This window comes from Cynara cardunculus (genome assembly GCF_001531365.2).
Source record: "Cynara cardunculus var. scolymus isolate 2C chromosome LG 13, CcrdV1, whole genome shotgun sequence".
Lineage (NCBI taxonomy): Eukaryota > Viridiplantae > Streptophyta > Magnoliopsida > Asterales > Asteraceae > Cynara > Cynara cardunculus.
The window spans coordinates 1,150,549-1,165,168 of record NC_037540.1 but is presented as its reverse complement, the minus strand read 5'-3'; the positions used below and the strand labels follow the sequence as shown (position 1 = coordinate 1,165,168).

Below are 14,620 nucleotides of genomic sequence, written 5' to 3'. Positions count from 1 at the left end.
ACATAGAAATTTAATAAGTTGTACTTACGCACAATTTATTTATAATCTTAAACTTTAAGCAATATGTATCAATAAACAGTATTTCGTACATAAAAATAGTTTTAAGAGTTTTTGTCAAATATTTTATAATATTGTATAAATTATTTAAAAAAATATTTATTTATTTTTATGGCAATACATAGACCGTAACAATTTGCATATAATCATATATTATATCCATTTGATCTATACAGTTATGGATATAATTTTTATCATATTTATATATCTGTAAAAACATGACTCTTCATGAGTCTCAAACTTTCATACAGTATGATTTAGGTCATTATATTTGAACAACATGTTATAAACAGCTCTACCAACATACACTGATTTTACATTATAAGCACGCCTTATCATAGTTAACAACAATTCGATATGTGAATCCAGTAATTAAAATTGTGTTTTATATGTATAACATACTTTACATATCATATCGGAATATATTTGTCATGTTAATCAGTTTCAAAACAGTAAACACATAGCATTTAATTAATCGTTTGTTTGGATATATTTTTATAAATATTTAAAGTAAATTACAAATATCGTCCCTATGATTATATGAAAATTGTAGATTAAGTCCTTAAAATGAAATATTGGTTTCGGTTTTATTATAGATTGGATCTCTACCTCTAACTCCTTTAAGAAAATGAAATTAATGTGTAAAAGACCAAAACGTCCCCAGTTTAACGAAAGTAAGGTTGACGGAGTTAGAAACAAATACTCGATCCAAAAACAAAATTGAAACCACAATAATAACATGTTGGTTTGAGGAACTTGATCTATAATTTTCATATAAACCAAAGAAAAATTTCGTAATTTACGCAGGTATTTATATTGATTTTATACAAATAAACTCACATACTCTCCTCATCTTTGGTAAGGTTTGAACTTTTGATCTTCTAGAGGGTCAATGACTCATATAGACCCTTTGGTCACTTCATTTATAATGCCCCTTTGTCATGAAAATTACAAGAAAAACACAAATACAAAAAACTGCCTTGAAGTAATCAATCTTATTTCATTTTTTAGTCACTTTTTTGAACTTTTACCCAAAATAATCAGTCTTTATATAGATGTTTTACGCATTTACATAAAAAGGGGAAAAAACCCTCATGCATGATTCTTTACCCAAAAATTTAAATTCTTGTGCAAAATTTTGGATCTTGCGTAAAATTTTAAATATAAATATTTACACAAAAAATCTAGTTTTTTTTTTATTTTTAATCTAAAAATTGAGTTTACGTAAATACATAAGATATTTACATAAATTCTAGTTAAATTAAAATTTAATTGAAAAAGTGACTGGAAAAAAAATGTTAAAAAAATTGACTATTTTGATCAATTTCCCCACAAATAATTTTGAATTTTGATCATTGGTCTAACAGTATCGTAGTCTTTAGTCTCTTGGAAGACCAGAGATTCAAACCTCACCAAAGATGATGAGGGTTCGTGAGTTTATTTATTGCATTTGTCATATATAAATATTATATACTTAAAATAATAATATATATATTTAATTTTTTCTAACAAAATCTATTCATATGGATGCAAGCCGGGAACTAAGGAAACTTGAATCACGAGCTTCGGACTTTGACCATTTTATGGTCAAAATTGGCTTCCTCCCTGAAATCTGTTTCAAAAAGTAATCAATTTTTTTTGCAAATTTACCCTTTCTCGATTCCGTTTGTACATTTCGATTTCAATTACTGTAGATTTTCTATTAGGGTTCTTCGTTCTTCCATAGTCCAACCTTCTAGTAAGTACAAACTGCTCCGCCCTTTGAATCCATTTTTCTATGCCATTTTTGTTGAATCTAGGGTTTTGAATGAGGAATTGAAGTAATTTAAGAAGAATTGATGAACCAATTTCGTTTATTCGATCGAATTCCCGATAGTTTGGTTCAAAATTTGGGATGTTAGTGGAAGAAGATAATACCACCCCACTGCCGCCACCGCCACCTGTCGCAGCCGGAGGTGATGATCGGAAAACATATTCTCGGTCAGTTTCATGGGCTATCGCCGGCATTTCACCTGTAAAACCGAACCCAAAAATCCCCAAATCACTTTGGCTTAAGGCAAGATCATGTCTGCCACCCCTTTCGGTTTCCCGGCCAAAAGCGGACGAGTGGCCCAAGGCGGGTTCCGACGATCTCGGCATTTGGCCGAATATCGCTGCCACCCCTCGATCCGTATCCAAACCCGCCCCTCTTCCCGTAAATGTTGATCGATCCCGATTCGAATTCAAGAAAGATAAGCTTGCTTATTTCGATAAAGAATGCTCGAGAATCATCGATCACGTATTCCTCGGGAGCGATTCCGTTGCCAAGAACCGTGAGGTTCTTTGCCGAAACGGAATCACCCATGTGTTGAATTGTGTCGGGTTCGTATGCCCCGAGTATTTCAAGAAAGATTTTGTGTATAGAACACTTTGGATTCGAGATAGCCCAAATGAGGACATCACTAGTATCCTTTATGATGTTTTTGACTACTTTGAGGACGTCCGCGAGGAAAAAGGAAGGATTTTTGTTCATTGTTGCCAAGGGGTATCAAGATCATCCTCTCTGGTTATTGCATATCTAATGTGGAGTGAAGGTTGGAGTTTCGAAGAATCTTTTCGACGAGTGAAAGCGGCTCGAGGAGTCACGAATCCAAACATGGGTTTCGCTTGCCAGCTTTTGCAGTGCCAGAAACGAGTCCATGCCGTGCCGGTAAGCCCAGATTCCGCTCTAAGAATGTTCAGGATCGCTCCGTATTCGTCGTATTCCCCCCTTCATCTCGTGCCGAAACTGTTAACAGAACCTAACGCGAACGCTTTGGATTCGCGTGGAGCGTTTATTGTTCATGTGCCGAATAATGTTTACATGTGGGTCGGAAAGAGTTGTGTTTCATTGATGTTTGAAAGTGCGAGTTTAGCGGCGGCTCGGGTTATTAGATACGAAAAGGCGATTGGTCCGGTTTTGAGGATCATAGAAGGGGAAGAACCGGCGGACTTCTGGTGGGCAATCTCGAGTGTAAAAGAACACGAGATGGAAGTTCGAGGTGGTTTAGGTGAAAGGAGAGTCGTTGATTACGATCTAGACTTTGAGATTTTCGACAGAGCCACCAACGGTGGGGTGGTTCCGCCATTGGCAATCACGAGCAACCACCACGAGATGTGTTTGCCGGCGAGACAAAGTGGGTGGGAAAGATTGAGGAAAAGGTCCATCAACGGTGTCGTGAAAGAGCTCGTTACAATGGACCGTAGCCATAAAGAGTTGGAATCATCATCAGATTTGTTCTCTTTTCTCGTTAAACGATTCAAGAAAGTTGATTAACTTATATCCTTTAATCTCGCTCCTCCTAGAACGACGATGTTCGAAGAACCCGCTAAATGGGTCAAAACGGTTTGACACGAACACGAAAGAACTGAAGCAAATCTGAGCTTGCTTGCCGATAAACAACATGATTTGGATGTTCGAGTGTCGGGCGGTGTTTCTTGTGTTGGTGATGGCAGCAACGGTGGCGCCGGTGGTAGTATTAGGTGGTTAATGGTTGTTGATTGGTGGTGATTTTCTTGTTAGGTGATTTGCTGAATCTCTATGCTTATAAACATATCATGTTCTTTGGTAACTTTATTGTTTCAAGGCTTATTAGTTATAAACCCCAAATGAACCCAATAAATCCAATGAAGGATTTAGGGAGGGTAACATATACACAAACTTTTATTCCTTTTTTCTATACATTATCTATAAATCAATCATCTCAAAACAATTTATAAAGAAATAGACCGGAACCGAATGATGCTCAAACCGATTTAGGGTTAATTTGGGATCGTTCGGGCCAGACCAGTTACGGGACCATCTCGCCGATGGTCCCAACTACAAGATCGATCTAGTTTTTTATTGTTATAAAACCGTAAGGCTTGTGGCTTGGTGGTTAAAGCCAAGGTGGATGTGTTGAATATCTCATCTGCCCTAAGTTCGATTCCAGACGTGCACAACAATTGTGGTCGGCATTGAATTTATCAGAGTTACAATTTGTTGGGATTAGTCTGGACATCGCCCAAGACACCTTTCCAAAATAATATTTGCATACGATATAAATGTCCGACTATTACTTAAATACCTAATTATCTCATAGTTATGACAAATTAATGACTATTTTGTCAACAAAATGAGCGAATTATGAGAACATATCTCATACGATTATGAAACGTATTTTTTTATGGAATGCATCGATACAAGATTATGTATCCGCTTGGAAGAATGATGTGTAGTACTCAAAATGTCTATAAAATCCCTCAATAATTACGAGTAATGGGCTCTAAAAATTACGATCAATAACTAAATGTTTATTATTGTTTTAGATCAACAACTTCAAACAAGAACATTTTAATGCCTCGACTAATCTTATGGGGTTGTGAAGTTAACAACAAGACAAACCCTTCGGTTGTCTAAGAAGACTTTCACTCATAACTTATGTAGAACAACCCCAAGATCTTACTAGTTAAGCTACCCCTCGTGCCTTACGGTTATAGAGGGTTTGTGTTGTAAGCAAAGAAAGGGCATGTTTGTTAGTAGCTTAATGGGCTTAATGAGATTCACAACTTATTCGGTCAACTACACATGAATGTTTAGTAGTGGCTTACTCAATAAGCTTCCAGGAGGGAGTTTTATGCAGAAAGCTTACCAAACTTGTCCCTCCCAAACAAAAACTTTCACGGTCTATACAGACAGATTAATCCACAATGATAATTTTATCCATATAGGACTTCATGGAAAACCAAAAACAGCCCCAAAAACTAGTTTATCATGGAATGGAAAGCAAATATAACACAAAGATGATCAGGATTCCAAACTGCAAGAGCATGAGCATATATAAAACATGCATTTAGGGCAAAATTCAGTTTCAAACCAAATATTAGAGGTCAATTTCTACAGCTGAACTGAAGCTGAACCACACTTTCTTGTATCATATATATGGAACAAGATTACGATGACTTACTTTATACGTCATTTTTTGATCTTAACAACGCCATTGTTGGACCGAGTGCGCTACCTCTTAATGCTCTATATGACCATCGGTTCCACCCCGAATCCCTCTTCATCTCTTCCTTCTTCTCCAACAATTCTGCTTTTTTTGCACTTAAAACCTCATTCAGTTCATCCCACGAGTCATGTTCTTTGTTCGCCACCACTGTCCAAAAAACATAAAGGAATTGGATCTTCCACGCCCCATAATCACAAAGTTATAATCGACAACTGGTAATTATGTGTCAAGATTTTTTATACTTGCTACTGTCAATCTATCATATCTTTATATTATCTAAGGTCCCGTTTGGTTTGCTCGATTTGGTGGGATTTGGAATTGGAATCCATTCCAATTACACGATTGGTTTAAAGGGAAGTCCGGAATGGAAATCCCACAAACATGGGATTTAGAAATCCCAAGGGGTGGTTGGTATTTCGCGGGAGTTTATAGGATTTGTTTGTAACAATGTTTTAGAATATGTTACAAACACTTGTTTTATAATAATCAATTAATAAAAAGGTAATTTAATTGTTTTTATAATTTTTTTGTAAAGAGTGGAATTCAAGTCCATTCTACATTCTACAAACCAAACACATAAAAGATTCCAAATCCTTCAAAATCCTAGTCTCTTAGGGTGCGTTTTTGTATCCAGACATGCAGAATAGGACAAATGTTTAGCGTTTGGCGAGACAGAACTGGACAGTACAAATAAAATGACTAATTTACCCCTAATGAGTTGTTCATATATTTTATATATTTTGATTAATTTATGTAATTTATTACATTATAATAAAAATAATTATTTTGTATAACAAAATATACCATTACAAAGTTTTCGTCAAGACGATTAAAATGACACCAAAATAAAAAAGTTTATGTAGTTTTCAATTTTTTATGCCTTTTCTATATTATTTTATTATAATTACTATTTAATAAATTACATAAATTTATCAAAATATAGAAACCGTATAAAAATAATATTTTGAGGACAGTAAAATAAAAGTTTAAAGAGAATAAAATACAATAAATAAAATTAAAGAGGGAGGTGGATTTGATGTTTAGAAAAAAAAAAAATTGTTTTATTTTGAGGTTATATTGGTAAAATATAGGTTATATTGGTAAAATATAGGTCTATAATCTGTTCCGCCTTATTCCATGGGGTGGGGGGTGGAACATGCCTGTTGTTATAAAAGCCTTGCCATACGTGGATCCATGATCCTTGTTCTGTTTTGTCCAGTGTACCAAACGCACCCTTAAAAACATTCCATACCCCAGAACCATCATGTTTTCCCTCTAGAGATGGACCATAAAAATGCAACATACCCTTTTTTTATGGAACTTAGCAAGTTTGGTTCACAATATTTACTGTAGCAATGGTCATTTTCGACAAATGTTTCTATTAATTTTTTATTTTTGTGTAGGGTTAAACATTCTTAGCAAATATGGTTCACAGGATTTATTGTAAGGGTAACTTTACTACATTAAAGTTGTTTGTAGAGAAGTTGAGCAATATACCTGAACTTGGGTCTTTGGAGAGAGTTTCTTTGTTGTTATTTCTGTTAGATATATTGGATGCAGCATTTTTATCAGCTCCCTGAGTTTGCTGAACTCCATTATTGACTGCTTTCATAGCATCCGAGTTACTTTGCTTGACGGAACGGACGTCAACAAGAGCTTCAAATTTGATCTACACACAGAGCATGTTTTAAGTTAAGACACAAAAAATACACCTCTCATTCCTGTTGAAAGCCAATGCTCTCGGTAAGAGAAGACATTTGGAAACCTTTTGACTACCTCTAAACTTCCATCTTCTTTATAAAGAGAGTTGTCTGGCCCATCCTCATCCATCTTATCGAAAATAATGGGATATTCCGGCACCGGCATCAGAATGATGTTACTGGCATCATAGAATGATATTTTTCCAACCTGCAATGGAAGTTGATTTTAACCATAAAAGAGAAGGCACATAGCAAAGACTTCTTTGCATAACCATGGCTTCTAGTAAAAGTTGTACCCGGAAGGAAGAGAGCTCAGGGGTCCAAGAAGAAGTTAACTCCAGAAGACGGTATGCAATAACATCACCTTCCTGCAAATTGCAAGAACACTTTAGCTGAGAAAAATGATGGTAAAATCTAGAGCGTAAGTATAAATAACCATTCATACAAATACCATTAAATTACAAGAATATGAGTGTCAATTCACGTATTAATGTGTGTGCTTGCATGCGGAGAAGGAAAAAGACCTTAGGTGAGGTGCACAAAGGGAGCTTGTCAAAATCATTGAGGTCAATCACAGGTACTTCTGTGTCGGCACTCAACATTGTGGAAGGTCCTGTGTTTGCTTTTGGAGAGTCGTCCCTTCGAAAAGTTGAAGACTTCTCTAAACCCCATTTTTGACCCTTTTTCTTGCTGGTGATTCCATTCCACTGAAAAGCTACCTGAAGCAGAACTCAGCAATTGAAAGAAGAGCAATTTGAACACTTCAAAGATCGAAAGTTGAAATTATCGACTCAAATGACAACATACCTTAGACAGTCACATACTAATAGGTGTGATAGGTTTAACAGTTCTAGCTATTGATGAGAAGACCCATTCATATGATTACATCATAATACTCACCCACCAATTGGTTCGACTACAGAACTAGTTAGGAGAACACTCAAATGAACTCCGCAAGGGAGAATTAAATTTTTACAGTGAAAGTTAGGGCCATTTTGTTAGCAGCTTAATGGAACAAAGCTTATTCGGTCAGCTATACATGACTTCTTGGTAGTGGCTTAATGATATAGAAAGTGGCTTATTCAGTAAGCTTCTAGAGGGGATCTTTATGCACAAAGCCAAGTTTTTCCAAACCCACCCCTTACAATTAAAAAACACACTCGTTCTATTCTATGAAAAAACTCTCCCAAACAAAAACCATCCAAATCTATACAGACAGATTAATCCATACATGACTTGATGGAAAACCAACCAAACGGCCCCTTAATCATCAAATTCACCAACAGACTTGTGAAAACAAAAATAGTAGAAAGTTAATCAAATTGGTAGATCATCAGAACCCATGTAATAATCCCTAGTCCAGAAAGAGAAAACATAAGTAGTAAACCTATAGATGATAAGCATGGGAAACATACCTCTGGTACTTCGATCTGCTTTACATCTTCATCTGCAAGAAACAGGAAACAGTGTTAGCACTCAGAAATGACATGCAGGATAACAAGATCCCAAAAAAACTAATACTTAAGTAGTTACAACCTATAAGAACGCCGGTAGCTTCATACCGAGAAAATTTCATACAAAATAGTTGGACTTAGCAAACTACTTGGATTAAAATCTTGATGTTAATCTTTCAGAAAAGTGGCCTACTTGTACTTGACCACAGAAGTAAAAAAGTGTTTCCGTGATTATTAGTAGCAACTAGAACAAATTTACTTCACCGGCACATAGTTCGACGAGAATGTTTAATTATTGATCAAATGTATAAAACGAGACAAAATTTACTTCACCAGCACTGGTCATTTTTACGTCACCTTTTCCTCAACTCTTCCTACCATTACAAATCAGATTGTTGTTTCTGACTTTAAATAAACTCAGTATCCACCAACCCATATAACATGGAGAGATTTAAAGACTAGCCAATTAATCATAGAATGGTTGCTTTACAACTCAATTCATTTGTCATGTACTAATGCATGATGAAGTAACAATTTTCATCCTTATGAGTATTAGACATTACATACCTTCGTCAAGAGGTTCAAAGCGAATATGTCCTGGCCTGACTACACAAGGAACAAGTACAGTACCCACATTGTGATTAGAGTTTCTTTCTTCCTGTTTAATCATGTTCTTATGCACAACTTTTGTAGGCAACTGATCCTGCTTTACCTGCTAATCGACAAAAATTTATTCATTCATAAATGGATATGACATCTTAGAACTGGGGAACACGGCACATACATATCACCTAGACATTCATTTTTAAACAAAAAATTACTTACAGGTCCCTTCGGATGGCCATTAGCCTCTTTGTTGTCGACTTTGGATACTTCTGGCTCCAGATGAGTTTCAGGCTGCAAATTGAGATGGCAGGTGATGAAATACAACTGATACTGGAAGCCAGAGATGAAAAATCGAGTTCTCTAGCAGTTCATGGGAAAACCACTTCAAATAACAACTTACCGTTTGTGAAATTTTAGCAAGTTCCCGCCTCCATTGTCTCTTAGCCTTTTTCCTTCTAGCACTTCTACTGGGGACCTAGTATTCATACCAAAAAAGTTAATTGGTATCATGGCACTCATGACTGCAGTAGCTAACTTGAATTGTATAAAAAACCAACAATTTTACTTATGATTAGCCAGATAGGCAGATATTGTGTAATCAGATACTTAATTGGAGAATATCTTTCCTAGTCTATGGTCAGCAACAAGGTATTCCTAAGACAAGTGAAGTCCTCATTGCACCTACTACTATTCATATCAATCAAAGTTTTGCATCCAAGTGCAACTGAAGCCATTATTTCTACTTTTCTATCAGAACTAGCCACCAATCTTTTCAATGAAATAAAATCTCATCACAGTATATGCTTTGCTGCTTGGCAAAATGTCAATGCCAAAGTACCTAATACCAACAACTAGGAAATCTTTATGAAATACCTTTCCACAACCTAAGGCGACTCCTACATTGTTACTATCAATAACATAGATGTACATACATATGTATCTACATACACGTAAACCAGTCACGACAGCAATCTAGGAGCCTTGAGATAGCATAACAAGCAATAAATAATATATTCGTTTATTATGTAGGTAAAATGCCCTGAGGGGGCATGAGTAAGGATGAAAACAGGACCACATGAAAAATTTGAAACCCAGTTGGCCACTAGTTATGGGGCCACCCAACAAAAAGTTTTTAATTCATCTAATAAGCTGAATCAAGAAACAGAAGAATCAAAGACCTTTTTAGCCCCATCAAGTGGAGTAGATGCGTGTTCAACTCCTTCAACATTGTCTTGAAGACGCTCACTCCTATGCAACATGGACGAATGAAGAATTACTCAAACAGATAACAAGAAAGATAGTATTCCTCCTTCCACCACCCCGCCCCCCATCCCCTTGGTATTTATATCGATTTGCGATGTATAGCATTTTATCTTAGAAAAGAAACAGGACCAAGTCTAGTAAGAAATTGAAACAATAAATTATGTAACATACATGGTGATTCAAAGATTCAAGATTATGAATTACCTCTTCACATTGGAAGAAGATTTGACCTTTTCATCATTTATTTCAGCATTTCCCTTGTTAGTCTCCTCATTTGGTTTATTCTTCTTCTTGCTCATTTTCCCGGGAAGAGATTCACCATTACTAACATTGTCAATTTCATCTGTCACAACATCATCTTCGGCACAACTCACCACCCCTGAAAGGTGTTTCTTCTTCCTATGATCCACAAAAGAAAACATGAGTAACCCAAACACCCAAAGAGATTCCAAGAACAAATTTAGTAAGGAGCCTTTAAAAAGGAAAAGCACCAACCATGAAACTTAAAAATATATGCATACACAACAGCATGATTGTGAAATACCTCTTTGTTTTGGGGGAAGATTTCACCTTTACAATTATTGTTTCATCGCTCCCCTTCTCCTTGTTTGCTTTAATCTTCTTGCTGATGATTTTCATGGGAAGACATTCATCATTATTTATGTCGTCGTTTTCTGCTGCAATTTCATCTTTAACATCATTCATCACCACTGATCGATGTTTTTTGTTCCTATGATTCAAAAAAGAAGACACAAGTAACACACACACCCCAAGGAAATTCGAAGAATAAATTTAAAAAAGGACCTTTCTGAAGGAAAAGCACCAACAGTGAGAAAAGTATTTATGGATCAGATCTGGGCATGGCCCAGCAACTTCCATGTTCATGGTAGAGTTTATATTTGAACCGCTTACAATTTGCAAAGCCTCCAAACTAGGTTTCATGCAAAAGATACTTGCAATTTAAACCAACTATAGTATTTCCGAGAATCAGATGGCAGTTGGACCATACAAATGCTGCAGTGCCCTATGGTTCCTCTCATGGAATCACATGATAATTGAGCCAGCAGCAAGTAAACCTGGATTGAGCTACGTGCACCTTGATCAGCAGACACATGACCTTGCTACATTGAGAGACATCTCTGATCCATGCACAAGATTTTTCAGAATAGAAAAACTATAACTCCCTTGCTCCCAAAATTAGTTTCAAAGGCAAAAACACCAAGTTTTGACCTGAAAATCTATATCATCAATTATAATTTCAAGAAAATTTTATCTAGTTCCATATGCGTCATATAAACTTGGAACCGAACACATCACAAGCTTGAATATCAAAAGCCTAGTGCGGACTCCAATTTCAGGAAGGAGGGATAATATAAATTTACCCACAAAACATTAGGGCAACCAATGTAAACCAACACCAAGTTACCTCAGCAACATTAAGATATTTACGTTACATAAAATTGGTAAGGAATTTGGCACCCTTTATACGTTCTCTCAAATGCAGTTCCACACTTTCACCCTGTCTCTTTCGTCCTACAAATATCCTCTCGAACTGCTAATAACGCCTCCATCCCACAAAAAGAAGTGTCCATGATTTGATAAAGTCTACTAACATTTGTCAGAAGTCTTGCAATAATGACAAAGTAACTGAATCTAGTTGGCCAGGAATGCAATAAAACCAAACAAACCCAGTAAATCCCACAAAATAATGCAACATTATTTTGTAATATTACTAACAGGGCAAAGATGTAGCAATAGCTCGAAAATTTTCTAATAAAGGAAAATTCGCAATTTTCATGGACATCCCAAAATGGGAAGTGTCACAATTTCATGGGATTCAGCAGCATCTAAAACCATCTACGGTACAACGTATATTATATGATTCCACACCTAAAGTACCTTAGTGTACCATATATCTAAAACAAAAACAAAAGGTACAGTAGAGTGCATGACTTACTTTGAGCTCCGAAGTTTTGTGGAGGCTTTTCTTTTCTTGGAAAGTGTTTCTAAAGGTGAAGGTTCATCTTCCAACTTTTCCTCCTCAGCGTCTGATTCACTTTGATATCCCCCAGTTTCCTTATCAAACTCTTCATTTGCTAAAAGTAGCATGCCATTATTTATAGGTTCGTTCCTGTTGATTTCCGCCTCGTCAAGCAAATTACATGCATCTGCTGCCTCTATTGCTTCCGTCAAAGCCGCCCCTTTCCTTCTCACACTGAAGTAACAAACACGTCCACTTGTTAAACACCTAGCTACGTATTGGTCAAGAATATTAGTACGAAGTTAAAATTCAGCTGACCAAATAATTTCCTTGTCTTTCAAGATTCGAGTCGACTCAGATGGTGGCAAGACAAAGCCTTCCATCTGCAAGAGGTAACAGTTACTTATTCCAACGACTATCTATGACCGGAACGGAGTAAAAACACTAAATCATAATTCCTATCATCAATATCAGAGGTTTTCCAAAGGCCAAAAAAGCAGTAGATAAAAAAATACACACGAGAACAAAATAAATTTGCAAGGGAAGATAGTTCCTCTTGCCTTGAACGACTGAACAACATATGATGGACAGATGCACATTAGAACCAAAGGGTAGAATTGTCTTCATTCTAGTACTCTTCAAGTACTAACAAGAGAAAAAAAGCATTGTCCTTTTTAACTTCAATTTCACATTATTAAAATTACCTGACATCTGAGAAAACAGGTTTGTCTGTTGATAGCAGTTTGTAGCGAGAACAAATCAAATGCATTAACAAAGATGATTAACACTAATAAATCGAATTAAATTCCCAAGTAATGTCTTATAACCTGTTGAACTTTATAATGAGCAATACTGGTAGCACTATGTTGGTATTAAAATTGATGTCTTTAATCTTTATTCATCTCCATTTAAAAGTGCTAGGGAAGATGTAATTTCACCTCCCATATTGGTTGTGATTCTAAACTGAGCCCTTTGTAAACCATTGGTGGTAGATACTAATAGCTTCCTACCATGATTTTACCTATTTGGAGGTTATTTGGGCCCTTTGCAGCTTTCAGCTTCAACATTTACAAATGATATGCTATATTCGATTTGATTTTGTAAATTGCCTTTCGGCTTAACCCACCAATTATATCGACATGATTTTGGCTTCTGTTTAAAACTCACAGAAACATCAGTGGGAGAGTTTGTAACATCTCCCGTGTTGATTGTAGCTGTGAGCTCTTGGTAGTAGGCTAACGATAAATTGTCACCATGGTTTTTCAGTTCTTTTAAGGTTATTACACTATTTTGATATTTTGGGCTTGAATTGTTACATTAGAACTCAATAAAGGAGTTTAGCTCTTTCAGGGAAGTGACAAAATGAAACTCTGCATGCATCGGTGTTTACAACCTGTAACATTTACTTTATAATCAATATGTGCATCTATGTTTTCCCTGAAACTACCAACAACTTCAAGATTGAAACAAAAAATGGTAAGAGGTTACCTGCTGACATCGAAAAGCTAAAACAAATTAGAAAAAATGGCATCTCCTTCATTGATGTGTGATTTACAGAAAAATTAGGTTTCATACTTTTTAGCATTAACATCTATAGATTCAGGTAGACGGATGGGAAGAGAATTACATAGAGGTGGATGCCATTAGGGCACGAGCGGCGAAGGTTGAAATATTGGAGGAGATGATTGCAGACATCGGAGATTTTCCGATGCTGTTGTGGTTCTATTAAAAGCCAGCTTCGATTCATCCCATCCGATCGCTGTGCTTCACTAAGAATCGAACGATCTTCGAACAGCAAACGAAGCCTTACCGACTGCCTCTCCATTTGTACCACTTTATACACTAGATAGAGTGTGTTCCAATGACAAATTGAGAGAGAAGAGAGAGGGAACCGCCGTGCGCCACCGCTCTAAAACCTCACCAACATAAACCCCTGTTTCAGAGGTGATGAATAATGCCTTCCAATTCCAAATACCTTACAATGTCGCTACGACGTCGTGTGGTTTCATCAATGATGTATAAACATGTATAGGTGGACAGCAACCTGTGTTGGAGTCACAAAGTTGATAGGTTTGAAAACATTTTAACAACTCAATTTAGGAGGTGTTTGGAATTGCTTGTAAAAACTGTTTTTTAATTTATTTCAGTCTGGTATCAGTGATAAGCTGTTTTCTGGTGTTTTGATAAGAAAAAGGAAAAAACTGCTTATATCGGTGTCAAACCGGTAATAAGTTGTTTTTGATAAGTTAATCCTTCCACGGTATATAATACGTAACTTAATATCTCATCGTCGGATTGTTTGTGATTTTGATATCCTCTCCCCTAATGACGTTGTATGGAAACACGTAACTCTGTTTTGGGGTTCTGATTCAAGTTTGGGATATGGATCATATTCTTCAACAATGACTTCCCTTCGATTTGACCCAAATTCTCGATTGTTTGGTTTGAAGATTACGAGAATTACAGAAAACCACTCCATCATAAAGCGCTTTTCGTTCACGTCGTCAAAACCGTCGTCGTCCCTTCTCAGTCGTGACTCATGTCTATCTT

At 36.2% G+C, this 14,620-nt stretch overlaps 2 protein-coding genes across 5 annotated transcripts; one reads left to right on the top strand and one right to left on the bottom strand.

Moving 5' to 3' along the window:
- Positions 1 to 1,662: 1,662 nt before the first annotated feature.
- LOC112525745 (protein-tyrosine-phosphatase MKP1-like) lies at positions 1,663 to 3,655 on the top strand. The gene has a single exon (XM_025135993.1). The coding sequence runs from the start codon at positions 1,952 to 1,954 to the stop codon at positions 3,350 to 3,352; it is 1,401 nt and encodes a 466-aa protein (XP_024991761.1). The 5' UTR covers positions 1,663 to 1,951; the 3' UTR covers positions 3,353 to 3,655.
- A 1,232-nt stretch (positions 3,656 to 4,887) lies between these two features.
- On the bottom strand, positions 4,888 to 14,071 carry LOC112525533 (coilin-like). 4 transcript variants are annotated; one of them, XM_025135695.1, is made up of 16 exons: positions 13,698 to 14,071; positions 12,389 to 12,453; positions 12,047 to 12,304; positions 11,166 to 11,228; positions 10,634 to 10,819; positions 10,294 to 10,488; positions 10,005 to 10,074; positions 9,227 to 9,301; positions 9,046 to 9,117; positions 8,788 to 8,935; positions 8,182 to 8,213; positions 7,291 to 7,485; positions 7,063 to 7,134; positions 6,843 to 6,974; positions 6,564 to 6,735; positions 4,888 to 5,213 (listed from the first exon to the last, which is right to left on the bottom strand). In XM_025135695.1, the coding sequence occupies exons 1-16, from the start codon at positions 13,893 to 13,895 to the stop codon at positions 5,023 to 5,025; spliced, it is 2,124 nt and encodes a 707-aa protein (XP_024991463.1). In that variant the 5' UTR covers positions 13,896 to 14,071; the 3' UTR covers positions 4,888 to 5,022. The 4 variants fall into 4 exon arrangements, with proteins under 4 accessions (XP_024991463.1, XP_024991465.1, XP_024991466.1 ...); XM_025135697.1 differs by having other exon boundaries at positions 8,788 to 8,932; XM_025135698.1 differs by lacking the exon at positions 11,166 to 11,228.
- Positions 14,072 to 14,620: the final 549 nt, after the last annotated feature.

Coding starts and splice junctions, on each gene's coding strand:
- LOC112525745 (XM_025135993.1), top strand. CDS start 1,952: ATGTTAGTGGAAGAAGATAATACCACCCCACTGCCGCCACCGCCACCT.
- LOC112525533 (XM_025135695.1), bottom strand. CDS start 13,895: ATGGAGAGGCAGTCGGTAAGGCTTCGTTTGCTGTTCGAAGATCGTTCG. Junction 10,075..10,293: donor TCTTCTTCCAATGTGAAGAG/GTAATTCATAAT, acceptor CATGTTGCATAG/GAGTGAGCGTCTTCAAGACA. Junction 7,135..7,290: donor CTTTGTGCACCTCACCTAAG/GTCTTTTTCCTT, acceptor TGCAATTTGCAG/GAAGGTGATGTTATTGCATA.